The 13,052-nt window shown below is 37.9% G+C and overlaps 1 protein-coding gene across 7 annotated transcripts in view; it reads right to left on the bottom strand.

The window, feature by feature from the left end:
- mv (lysosomal-trafficking regulator mauve) overlaps positions 1-13,052 on the bottom strand; it is a 45,161-nt gene that overhangs the window by 5,966 nt on the left and 26,143 nt on the right. For all 7 annotated transcript variants that reach the window (XM_022061665.2, XM_022061675.2, XM_022061647.2 and 4 more), the window contains exons 27-47: positions 12,568-12,921; positions 12,130-12,393; positions 11,413-11,724; positions 11,029-11,232; positions 10,464-10,671; positions 9,701-9,934; positions 8,558-8,862; positions 8,172-8,401; positions 7,492-7,713; positions 7,172-7,284; positions 6,450-6,676; positions 5,817-5,969; positions 5,168-5,412; positions 4,696-4,762; positions 4,381-4,531; positions 3,399-3,539; positions 2,795-3,012; positions 2,491-2,652; positions 1,704-1,896; positions 1,323-1,459; positions 536-774 (exon numbers count right to left, since the gene is read on the bottom strand). In XM_022061665.2, the coding sequence (XP_021917357.2) occupies positions 536-774; positions 1,323-1,459; positions 1,704-1,896; positions 2,491-2,652; positions 2,795-3,012; positions 3,399-3,539; positions 4,381-4,531; positions 4,696-4,762; positions 5,168-5,412; positions 5,817-5,969; positions 6,450-6,676; positions 7,172-7,284; positions 7,492-7,713; positions 8,172-8,401; positions 8,558-8,862; positions 9,701-9,934; positions 10,464-10,671; positions 11,029-11,232; positions 11,413-11,724; positions 12,130-12,393; positions 12,568-12,921 (4,379 nt within the window). The remainder of the gene's footprint in view (positions 1-535; positions 775-1,322; positions 1,460-1,703; positions 1,897-2,490; positions 2,653-2,794; positions 3,013-3,398; positions 3,540-4,380; positions 4,532-4,695; positions 4,763-5,167; positions 5,413-5,816; positions 5,970-6,449; positions 6,677-7,171; positions 7,285-7,491; positions 7,714-8,171; positions 8,402-8,557; positions 8,863-9,700; positions 9,935-10,463; positions 10,672-11,028; positions 11,233-11,412; positions 11,725-12,129; positions 12,394-12,567; positions 12,922-13,052) is intronic.

Raw genomic sequence — 13,052 nt, 5'->3', positions numbered from 1 at the left:
CTGTTACAAAGGAACCAATAACAGGCAGCTTCTCTTTCTGAAATCTGAACCTAGTTGCTAGGATACATGGTTGTTAGCTTCCATTTATCCTTTTGTTATGATACGACAAGCTTTGAGAAATTTTTGTTATACTCAAAAAAGATGAAACAGCGGTTTCATTAATGAAAGATTCTCGGGCAACAAGCCGCGTCAGGTGGCTGAATGGTGAGTGAACCATTTCTTCCGCCAATGTTTCGAGAGTCATCTCTGCCCTCATCATCCCTTGGCGGAAGAAATGGTTCACTCACCATTCAGCCACCTGACGCGGCTTGATGCCCGAGAGTCTTTCATCAACTTCACTTTATAAGGCAGTTTCTTTACTTTGTCCACTTCACATTTTCACATCCACTAGCTTCATCTGATTAATACAGGAAGTGTTAATACAACATATTTTAAAATAAACTTTGCCATTTTAACACCCCCCCCCCCTCTAATCAAAAGGAAAACTCTTTGCTTCATATTCAGGAAGACATGTTAAGAAACAGCCTGTACTTACTTGTTGAGATCCCAGATAATTGCAGATCCATCTTGACTTCCAGAAACTACAATGCTGAAACTACAACAGATGTAGATATTTTGAATAGGTCCTTCATGCCCAAGAAGTGTCACTGGTTGACTATTGAATTCCAGATGACCCCTGGCAGGCATAAACTTATATTCATATACAGCCAGTTTCCCCGACCAATGTCCCATCCACAGTTGACTGCAATCAGGTACACTTGCACACGTACAGATCTGAAAGCCACAGCAAAGACAATTTTCATTATTAAGTCAGTCCCGTGGTTAGAAAGTTCCCAGACGTAACTCAACTTTTTCTTTGCCACATTTTCCAGAATGCTGAAGTTACATTTTCTACAATGCAGAACCTTATAACAGAATCAAATTATCCCCACCTTCCTTTTCTTTTTTGTTGTTTGTTTGTTAACTCATAATTTAAAACCATAACAGAACAAAGATGAAACTACATAATTATTCATATACCCATTTCACAAAAGCACTCGTAATAAAAAAATATTTTCATAACTCATGTCATATAAACCTTTATGTTTAAAATTAATTTTGACACACAGTAAATTTTCCTCATAAAGTACGTAACCTATATTAATACTCATGAAGACAGTCGTATCTTCTCGTGTTACACAGATAACTAGTGACAACTGTGTGTTTCGCTTTTCAAGGAATCATATGAATTTGCACCTTCGTATCTTCAGCATGCTTACAAACAAGGTTAAGTGGCAAAAATAACTTTTCTTTAAAACGTCATACTACAATGGCTAATTCACCGGATCAAGGCCAGGCGACTTCACGATAGGCCATGGGGGTTGCTCCTTCTTCAGCTTGACTCTGACAACGCCATCCGCGTGACCCCATGTTACCAGCGCTGCCCCCAGCACTGAGGTACCATTTACCATGCTGAGTCCTGTAACGTAAAACATAAATACACGGCGACTAGCAGAAACGGACGTGGCAAAATAAGCAACCACAACATGGTGTATGGTGTCATGTTCCCAAAATGATAATGCAAGTGTCAAGAAACCACAGTGAGTCCTGAACACATGAACATTAATCGCTGTTCTTCCCTTGGAGCAAAGGGTGAAGTTTCATACGCACATAAAACAATAAATGAATAAACAAACTCTCAAACTGTTTCCTTTTTAAATTACCCTTTTCTTTGCTGTACTTAAGTAGAATGGACGTCTGTGGAGCTAGACCAAACACATCATTAGTCAGCAATGGAACAAGGCTGGCAACTGGAGTGCGATGCTGGTGCTTCCACACTACTACAGGATCTGCGTCGGCGAGGGAGCCGACATAACTTCCCCACAGCAAACCTTTCACACCAGGAACTACTTCTCTCTGTCAAACAATGGAAAGACTTTCTAATTACTGCAACACATTTCTGTACAAATATAAAATTCAGTTACTGAACTGTGATCAAATATTTTAATCACAGGATTAAATAATCATAACATCACTGCAGAGATCAGAATACACAATTGATCAGTTCATAACCGTATGCTCACTAACCAGCTCACTAACCAATTTACTCACTCCATGGAGCACAGTCCTTTTTGAGAAGTTAACAGTCCCTAAGCTAGTCGAGAAATTCTCACCTTTTTATGGAACCTGAAGGTTCATTACCATTTTCACAAGTGCCCACCACAGGTCCTTATCTTGAGACAGATAAATCCAGTTCATACCCTCTGACCCTACTTAAGATCCATTTAATATTTTCCTCCTATCTCTTCCCACATCTCCCAAGTGAGCTCTTCCCTTCAGTTTTTCCAATATTTTGTAGAAATGTCTCAACTCCCCCCAAATGTGCTACATGTTCTTTCCATCTCATCCTCATTTATAAATTTATACAATAGAAATTAAAACAACTCACTTTTCGATCATCTCGCATTTTTAAATAAAAAAAAAGACTCACTACAATCATTGCTCACTTACCACAGATGAAGACAATGTCCGGGAAGACAATGACTGGACCACCATTGGATGAGCTGAACGAAACAGCTGTCGTGGGGTTTGTCCATAAGTTCGTACCATCGTTTTCCATGCTTTCCTCTCCAAAGGGTCACGTATCTTCTCCACATCAAAACCACAGTACGTCTGAAACACAGAAGTTTTGATAATTACATGTTAAACTACATAATCAGACAGGGACTAAGGAGTAGTATGTTAAAATGAAAGCATAATATGACCTTATTTTTATTAAAATTTCATTGTGTGAAGAAACAAAATGAAACTATACCGCTGGGTGAAACACATTGATGGCTTCAACAGCTGCTTTGCCGGTTTGTTTGTATCCAAAGACAAGATCAATCCAGAGAGGCAAGTTTTCACGGGCATGTGCCGACTCAAGTGCCTGACGGTGAATTAATACAAATCGTCTGGCATCACCATGGCTCCACGGAGGCAATTCAACATCGTTTACTCGCTCTCCACTTTGACGAACTCCAAAATTGAAATCTGAAAAGCAGCAGTAGACACAGAGCTTAAAGTTAAACATTCTCTAAGTTCAGGAATGCACAGTTAATCTTCATTAAATTGATTTTCAAACCTCCTTAACAGTCCATAACTGACTAAGATCAATAAAAAGTGCACAATTATAGCTTCCAGCAATCTTGTGATTAAATAAACTATCACATGCAGAGACAGCTTATTATAAAACTGCATACTTAACATGTACATTCTTCAACAACGAAGGAATATAATGTTATGTAATATGATGTCAGAAAGTTTATCAGATTCATCGAATCATGTACCAGTGTTAAGAGTTCAAACATACAGTAACAAAAATATTAAAATGAACGACTGGTCCAATTTCAAAAAAGAAATATCTTCAAGGGTTATACCTTCCGAATTCCGCAAGAACTCCGGTAGGAAGAAGAACTCTGGAATGAGTTCTTTCACATCAGTGGTTGAATCTGAGCTCGTAAGTCGCCATGTTGTATGTAAAGAATGAAATGTTCGATCAGGAATATCAAAGTTATCATCTGGAAATGAATAAACTGTTTATTTCAACTGCTGATTTAATCTCACCTAAACCAACATCAACATGCAAATGGCTGTTTTCTGGGTTGTTGCATCATGTAGTCATGTAGTCTCAGAGAAGTTTACCAAAGTGTCGGAGATGCCTACTGCCTCCATACGAGTTTCATCAAAATTTGTGGAAATACTCTGAAGGCACATCTAAAAGTTCATTTAGGCCCTTGGAGAGAATTAAGCAAATGACAATTAATACTGATAATAGTCATGTGACAGAAGCACTGTATATAAAACTTCAAAGAAACAAAATATACAAGCAAAGGCTACTTGGGCTCTTAATATTATTAAAAGAATAAAACTAACTTATGCATGGCAATACTCATGTAACGTATGTGCCGTATACCCGTATATCAGGTTTTATCAAAATATGTAAAATAACTAAAAAGATATACAAAAAAGTTAATTTAGGCCCTGATGTAAAGCAGTTCTTAAATTATTCAGACTGAACCTATATAAAAATACTACTGTGGACATTGTTTCCATAAAAGACGCACATTTCTTGATCCGATAAATGAATATCATGACTTATGTATGAAGTAAAGCTTTCGCGGCGACTTAAGTTGATGAAAAACTCTCATGTTACAAGCCGCGTCAGGTGGCTGAATGGTGAATAAACCATATATTCTGACATTTCGAGAACAATCTACGCTCTTGTCCTCAGGGTTGCTGGGTAACAAATCCGATTCTTTGTTGTGCACTCGCTGATGGGAAACTCTCACAACTATTCCACGGAGTCAGTCAGTAAGTTAACCTTATACCAACACAGTCAAATTTCACATTCTCGTTTACCTTGGTAAGTGAGGAACATTCGTGTGAAGGGTGGAAGACGAACCAAGAAGTGGAGTATCGTCCCTGAATTGGAATAATGGGAGCCATAGTGGTATGGCTCCTGGTTAAGAGCCACCAGATGGAGACCTTCCATAAGCTCCTGTTTCAAATACTGTAACGCAAGACGTAAAATCAGCTACAACAGACTGAATTCCTTCGATACTTATCAGTAAGAATAATACATGGACCACAGAGTAACGCAACATGACAAAACCTTATTCAAGCATATTCTCAGGAACCGTAAAACTGACAGAAAACCAGTCAAGAATATCTTACATTATAATTGTTGATATAATGCTGTTCATTCTTCTTGTCTTGGACTGCCATTGGCTTCTTGAAGTTCCTGAAACCGATAGTAATACATATTTCAGTGGTTCTAATTCAGTAAACGAAACACAAATAAGGCGCATGATGCAATCACATATTATAAAGATCAGAAACATTAAGTTTGAGAGGAAGATCGACTGTGCAGCAAAACTGTAAAATTAAAAACCTACGAGGATAAACAAAAATGACATTCCATTACCAAGAATGATCAAGAATGTGGTAAAAATGAGTTATTAGGAAGCAAATACTATAACAGAGAGGGATTAAAATTAGGTCAGTTAATAGTTTCATACTTTAAGAACATTTTCCTTATTACACAGCAACATTCCCATCAACAGACTATAACCACATTAAATGTACATCACAACTGAGTAATACTGAACTCTTTGAAGGAAGGTAAGTGATAAATCCATAAAAATACCTGTATGCCTGCGGATCAGTAAGGTCAAGTATTTGACTAGTGTAATCAGAAATTACAAAAGGAAATACAGGATACTGCATTAGATCGTTATATGAACGACCAGCCATCTTGTTCAGCTGTGTGAGATATTCCCAGTTTGTGAGCAGTCCTTCCCGCCACAGCTGAACCGTGTCACTCAAGTTGTCACCCGTAACCCGATTTGGCAGCTGGCACTGAGACAGTTCCCAAGCAAAACTGTCACGTTCCTGTAAACGAAATAAAATTTGTCTATTAGTTTATAACGGGACACTGACATAATATTACAGATGGTAACAGCAGTTCCTAAAATGGAGTAAGGAACAAACTGAGATTTGAGGTTTTAAATGTCTGCACCTCTTCACTGTCTGTTTAAGCATTTCACATGGAAATTAGAAAATATTTTCTCACATTTTAATTTTGAAATGAAATGAGACAATTTGCTATATCCTCAAATCCGTACCTCTAAAACAACTAAATGAAGCCCTTTGAAAATCATAACTTACAATCAATAAATTATTCTACTTTCAAAGCACAAACTTGCATGAACTAGGATAAAGGAACATACCCGAAAACAAAACAGAAACACTTAAGTTATAGAAAGGTAATTTTTTAATTTGACATAAGAACTTACTTTAGATGACTGGAAAGCCACAAGATAGGTTTTTCCACTCAGCAGAAATATTTCAAGTCCCCTCTCTTGGAGCTGAAAGCGCCGATTGTGTATTTCCTTTACATTTTCAAATGGCCATGCAGTGGAAGATACATCCAAACTTCCAGCCGTCACCTGTAACAGACATTTTAACCAGAAGTAAATAATAAGCCATACATAATTTAGTATTTCAGTCAATACAGGATTAGGTATTCGGAATATTTTTATTTTGAATAGTGAATGACGTGGAATCTGAAACTGACAAAGAACCTGGTCCTTCCAGTCAACGTTGTGTCACACCAAAGAAAAAGTCCCCTGACCAGTAACATTTCAGCAAGTCAACAGCGTGAAACGTGAACAACTTTTTCAGGAAATAAATTACTCAGATGAGCAAACAAAAATTAATCTTACTGCCAAAGCTTGTGGTGTAGGAATAAGGACTGTGCACAGGATTTTATAAGAAGTGAGAAATGAGGGATTCTCGTATCAACAAGGAACAGAAAGGTGAAATCAAAGTGTGCTACAAAACTGAGACCAAAAAATTTGAGAAATGTACGAACAATTACACTCGGTGATCTATAAGGAGACATAAAGTGGCAACATTTAGGTACAAACCTCAGCAAGATCAGTTTCCAGCATACTGTCGTCAGCCACGAAGTAGAGGCAGCTTTCGCCAATCAGGAGCTCACCTGGCACCTCGTTAGCAGGTGTGATTACCTTCGCTGTGCACATGTGCTGAATCTTCTCATTTGTGTGAAGGCGTTCTATGAGGACAGAGGATGTCGACGATTTCTTATCTTGTTCAAAGAGGTACGACAATGGGTCTGGATTCTTCACTGCATCTGAAAGAAAGATATTTGAACCTGGCATTCAAGATGGTTGCTTACAAAGAGTTTCTGATACTGTACACGAATTATTGATACAGTGAGCTATATATCCAGCCTATCATAACCTTATTCATTAATTATCTTAAAAGCAATATCGTATAGCACTGAAAGTAAGTAAAAGAAGACTTGAGGTTCTCACAGCGGTGAATATGAAGATTTCTGTCTTCTGGGTTATTGCGCTGTGTAGTCTGGCCGATGTTAACCAACGTTTCAGAGGTCATACTGCCTCCGTCATCAGGGCGATCATCGCCCTGATGACGGAGGCAGTATGACCTCTGAAACGTTGGTTAACATCGGCCAGACTACACAGCGCAATAACCCAGAAGACAGAAATCTTTAAGTAAAAGAACTTCAACATACTGATAACAATTACAAAGTTTTTACAAATAAATAATCAGTCAGCCACAATACTGAACAGGCTCAGTCCTGAGAATTTACAGTACAACCAACCTAACTTGCGCTGGGCTCCTGGCATCAAGTATTTTCTGCCAATATTCAGATGACACCTCTGCAACCTGTTCCTGACTCTGGCAGGTCCTTCTGTGGCATCCAACTGCCAGGATCTAAAAATACACGAAGACAACTACGTTCCAACTATCAGAGTGCAGAAGCACATTATTTTTCACAATAAACAGATAAATTATACAAACTTACAACTGTGTTATTGTGAGGTCTGTAAAAATAATATTTTTTTATTCAACAAAAAACAAACTGAACAACATCAAGTAGGCCTAAAAATAATAACATTTATAAGTATTTATTATATTTACTTTGGATATGAATCTGGAAAGAACCACACAGCTCGTTCGTGCGATAACTGCTGAATGATCTTCTGCCACTTGATGCGAATCTGCACATTCTCGCTGTACGCTTGCTTTATGTGTTCCATGAACGCTTTACGCTCACCATTTTGTGCATCCACGACGGTACGAGTGATGCTCATGGCAGCTTCAGCAACAGTCTTCATTAGTCCTTCAAACTTGAACACACTCCTAAGAAAAAATATTCATACACATTACTTTACGTGACACAAGACAGTAACCATCAGAAATACATACAAGTAGGTATTTGCTAATACAAGTACTGTATATATTGATTTATAAACTCCAAATTTTATTTTAATTTTAGGAACACAAAACATTCAACCCATTTTGGGAAAAATAATTTTATGCAAACAAAATCTAGCATTACAGTTCTTTTAAGAACATTTCACAATAATATTTTGACAATAACATTTTCACAGATACAGACATTTTCTCAATATTAATATAATTTTTAGTTAAATCCCCCAAGTTAAAATCTAGTCAACAACCCTTCAGTACAGGCAGAATTAGCCACGACTAGCTGACGTTAAAAGTACTACAAAGTCTATAATTAATACATATCCAACCATGCTCAAGAATTTCCTGAATGTTCTATTCTATCACGTGGATGGAGAAAAGTAACCAACCGATGAGTAGCTCCCTCATTCTGTTTCTCGTACTGTTGACGCTGCTTGTCCATGTCTGCTAGTAACATCCTCAGCTCATCCTCCCAAAGGTCACCAGAAATAAGGTTTGTAATACCCCAGGACTGTAACTGCTGGCTGAAGTCTTGGCAAGCCCGTAAGTCAGAACCCGACATCTGGCCAGAACATCTATGGAGCAAGTCCCACAGAAACACTGTGAACTTCTGTTCATTCTGGAAACAGAACATTTATTACTTTAAAACTGAAAGCACAATTTCGTTAGTATTTTTTTTACATATTTTAAAACTTATTCTGCTGTGTGCTATCCAAGACAGGAAGTTACGTTTTGAAGTTCCAAAATATGTACACTTTATTTCTTCTGTAATTACCTGTGCATGTGTATGCAGAATGTTGGACAGCAGTTCCTTGCACTGAGACTCGGTACGGAGCGTGTGCACAACAAAGGTTCTTATTTTAACAGGTTGGTATGGTGACAGCAGCCACACCAGAAGATGTGCTGCCTGTATTCTCAGCAGGTCTCGTACAGCCCACATGACAGCAACCCAAGTGCCGCGCTGACCTGTGCTTCGTTTCTCAAGAACCGAGCTCAGACCTTGCAATACTGTGGCAAATAGTCGACGAGCATAGCTCAGTTCCACACTGCAACCTGGCATATTGCATCCATCTGTCTGTTCTAAAATGAATATGAAAATTATTATTCCACTCACTTCAATGGAGATTATTACTTTAACAACAAAATTCCCCCAAAATATTTATGTTAATTCAATTGTGATTTTCCAAAACTTGAATCCCTGCAGGAAAAACAGCATCTCTGGAATCTTTAAAAACAGAAATGACCAAACTACTTTTATTATGTATGTGTGAACATAAATATCTTTAATTAATCAAAGCTGCTAGCAGTAAAACTATTTGTCCAGCACGCACTAGCTGTTAACATTATATAAATTATAACTAATCAGAAGAAAAATCCCTCATTTCTCTCTCATGACAAAACCACTTGTATTAGACAGAAAATATCTACTCTTACTAGTCATCGGTAAACTTGCAAAATATCAAAATAAAATGTTCTTTCATGCATGTACATATGTTTCTTTAATAAGTCCACGGGGCACAGTCCTTAAAAAGTTAATGGTCGTTCATCTCTTCATGGAACCCAGAGGTTCATTACTGCGTTCACTATACTCAGCAAAGGATCCACAAACACAATCCACATCCTCGTATATATTTAAGATGTCATAACATCCTTCTATCTATCACATTCACCTACTACTTTTATGATTTCAAATAACCCATAATCTAACCTTAAATGTCAGACGACATTATGAGATTCATGAGGGCAGTTCTTAGACAAAGGTAAAATTTAAGTATGAAATATTTTGTTGTTGTCATTTTTGCCTCTAAAGCGCATGTGACAAAAATTTAGGATGTAAAAAGTGAAGAAATATCGTATAATTATCTTTACAACATGCAGTTCAAAGTACAAGGTTCAGTATCATCAATAATTAACATACCTACATTAATAAGAAAATCAACAGAGTTTGCGATCACTGTTTTGAAGCGGTCATTGATTTCTCCTCTTGGAACTTCTCTTATTGCGCTGATTAGCCCATTACCACCGCCGTACTTCCCATTACAAGCTGAACTCTGGAAACTTGATTTGACAGGATTTGAGCCACAATTTGTAAAACCCTGCAATTCCAAACTACCACCTAATGTCTGTTCAGCATCGTAACTTGTCGAAAGTACTGAAAACACAAGAAAATATGGTGACATACTTACTTCTGGTTTGTACGAGAGTGAAGCAACACATCAGAACACTAATTAAGGGGAAATTTTAAAGGAGCAAGTTTGAAACTAGCAGAAATATGCATTAATCATAAATCTTAAATGAGGCAAACAAATCAAGTGCTCTGCAATTCACTATCACACTGTGCTTATAAATTTCTGCATCAACTCAGTGAAACCAATCTTCTAACCTTATACAAGAAATTTAACAATCTATTATAAAGAAAACAAATGAAAGTTGAAGTACTTTATTTTCTTTCTATTGAAGTCTTTTGGTCTCTCTGGCCTTTATCCACGTAACAAGGATGAAACACAATGAGATGAATTATTCATTGAGGAAAGAACTGCATTTACTCTCAATGACAGAATGATGATGACGATGATGATTTATATTCCACAAATGAATAAAAGTGTTGACAGCAAACATTTTACATTATGACGTTAATGACCCACTGGCTGTCATCAGGTGCTAGTAAAACCTAACCTTACCTGATGTCAGGAAGGTGGTGGTATTAATGAGCTTTGTGCCAGATGGTTGCTGCAAAAATGTTATCATGTCCTGAATGACATCCAATTCTCCTTCTAACAGAACACACTGAGCCTCTCTAAGTGCACGCACACAGCGACCACGTGTACCACATGTGATACGCTCAACCTTCTCCAAATAGCTAAGCTGTAGTTGAATGTCTTTAAGTACCTGCCAAGGTAAGGAATTGGTAACGTCAAAAGATATACATAAAAATAATCAGCTAGAAAACTTCAGAAAGATCATAAGAATACAGATCCTAATGTTAGGTCTAAAGAAACATGAACAGCTTACACTTTTGCCATACAGAAAAATACGGACAAAAATGAATTAATATGGTATTTAAATCCGTATCTGTAGTGCCTGATGATGGATTTAATTTTGAGCATCGATTAAAATTTCAGTTAACAGTTTACCAGTACGCCAATGTGATATACTGCAAGTTGGACCACTCACAAGCCACGATATTCAACCAATAAGAGTTAGACACACTTTTTCTATCCAAATTCATAACGTGCGCACAGAGACCTGCATGTGGTGAGCACCAGGAGTGTGCAGAACATGAGCTGAGAGTGTCACCAAGAACACGTGTATGTCACCAAATAGAATGTCCTGTTCTGAAATTCCACATAAGTCAGTGGTCTGAGGGGCTTGGTGTGCCACTGCAACTACCGTGCGAGCTAAAACTTCCAAAAGGCCACAGTCCAGCAACGGGCGAAACGACTCTGGTACCTGTAACACAGCGACATTTCAACAGTAATACTAATAATACGAGGACACGTACCCTAGCAAAGGCTTTCTCATTATAACTATTGATTTGAGCCATAACGAATTAATAAAATAATGTTTTCTTGGATACTCATGAATATGGCATGTTAATTTGGATCAATGGACAATTTCAAACTAGCTCACCTTAGCAAACACATCCCGCAGGAAGAGAATCATATTATGAGTAAGAGCAACATCGTGAACAGCTCTGGGGAGCAGAGCCAGCAGGGGTGGAAAGCTGTTGAGTTGTAGGAATGAGAGCTCAGACAGAGATGGCACCTCAGTCTGTTCTTCCAGCGCTACATTGCAGCGTGTCACCAGCGACACACAAGCTTCAACCAGCTCCAGCGATGCAGGAAACAAGCTTAGCTGATTTGCCAGCTGATGGAAACCCTTCAATTTAAGGAACTTGTTAATTTCCTCATCAGTCGAGCGCTGTAAGTATGCTGACAGCACCTGTTACAAAGGACACAAACAGTTTAAATAGCAGACAGCACCTCCAGATAGTAAATAAATCTACCCGTCAAAATTGTAAACTAAGACAGAAAAGAAGAAGAATAGTGAAAAAGCACACATTCATTTCTGAAGAAATAAGTTCTTGTGGTGCTAGATGTAAGACAAAATATGGTAACACAGAGGATTAAACACTAAAGTCTAAAGAATTAAGAAGGCTACAATTAATGGAAATTAATATTAAAATAGCTTGAAGATGGCCTCATACTGTAGGACAAAAAAATGTTAGTTATCTCTGAAAATTATTAACTGCTATCCTTTCATTCACTGTTTTAACAATCTGAATTCCAAACACCAACATCTTTTATACTTGTTACACGCTAACAAACTACACTCAAAACAGCTTACCTTAACAACAGCCATACGAACACGGGAATCAGAATGATTCGCCATGACGAGCAGGAATTCAGCCTTAACCACGTGATTCAAGACCTGATGAGCCATGTTGTCAGGGAGAATTAAAAGTGTGTCACGAAGTAACAGAAGGAGTCCTTCCACCACAAGTCCTTTCTCTCCTTCACCAACAGCAACGTATGGTTCAGCATCTTTCATCATTTCTTGTGCGTCTTCAGTAAGTTCACCATCGCGCCATGGGCTAACTGCAGGTTCTTTCTATAAACATGGTTAAAAATATTATATAATTAAATTATAAGTCAGAAATTATCGTGTATACTAAAGAGGAAAACCGGCCGCTACGATTATGTGGAATTAACCTAGCAGATTTTTCCAAAAAAGAAACTGGTACGGCTTCTTTACTGTAATGAACAGATAGCTGGTACAACTTACCATCCCTGTTTCAGTAGTAAACTTCTCTTTTTCCTCCTCTGACCCCCCGGTCTCCTTGAAAGTTAACCCCCCTTCCCCTCCTCTGTCCGTAGTGGGTGAGAAGAATGTTGCCTGCTCTGCACAAGCTATTAATTTGTCAGCAGTGTCTGTGCAGCTGCCAGCCTTCCTGTGGCCTTCCAAACTTCCTATGTCACTATTGGTTTCTCGGTAACTTCCTGCGATTCCAGAGTCAACATTGTCTGCAGCTCGGTTGCTGTCAACAAGCTGTGTTGATGCTACTTCAACCACACTTTGTATATTTTCAGCTGTAAACTGAGAATCTACATTTCCACCATCTAGAGAGTTTTGTTTAATCTGAAAGTAAAAAATGGTAAGAAATGTAATTAATTATAACATAAATTTCATTCATAAGTAAAAGTCCTGAATTTCTTGCAGAAATAATGTAACATAGCACTAAAAAGTTCATTATGAAGGATATTCATTTA

This window comes from Zootermopsis nevadensis, unplaced genomic scaffold (assembly GCF_977971745.1).
Source record: "Zootermopsis nevadensis isolate Lab colony 2312 unplaced genomic scaffold, Znev_1.0 Znev_ptg000016l, whole genome shotgun sequence".
NCBI lineage: Eukaryota > Metazoa > Arthropoda > Insecta > Blattodea > Termopsidae > Zootermopsis > Zootermopsis nevadensis.
The sequence above is the reverse complement of the archived record's forward strand: the minus strand, read 5'-3'. Positions and strand labels throughout refer to the sequence as shown.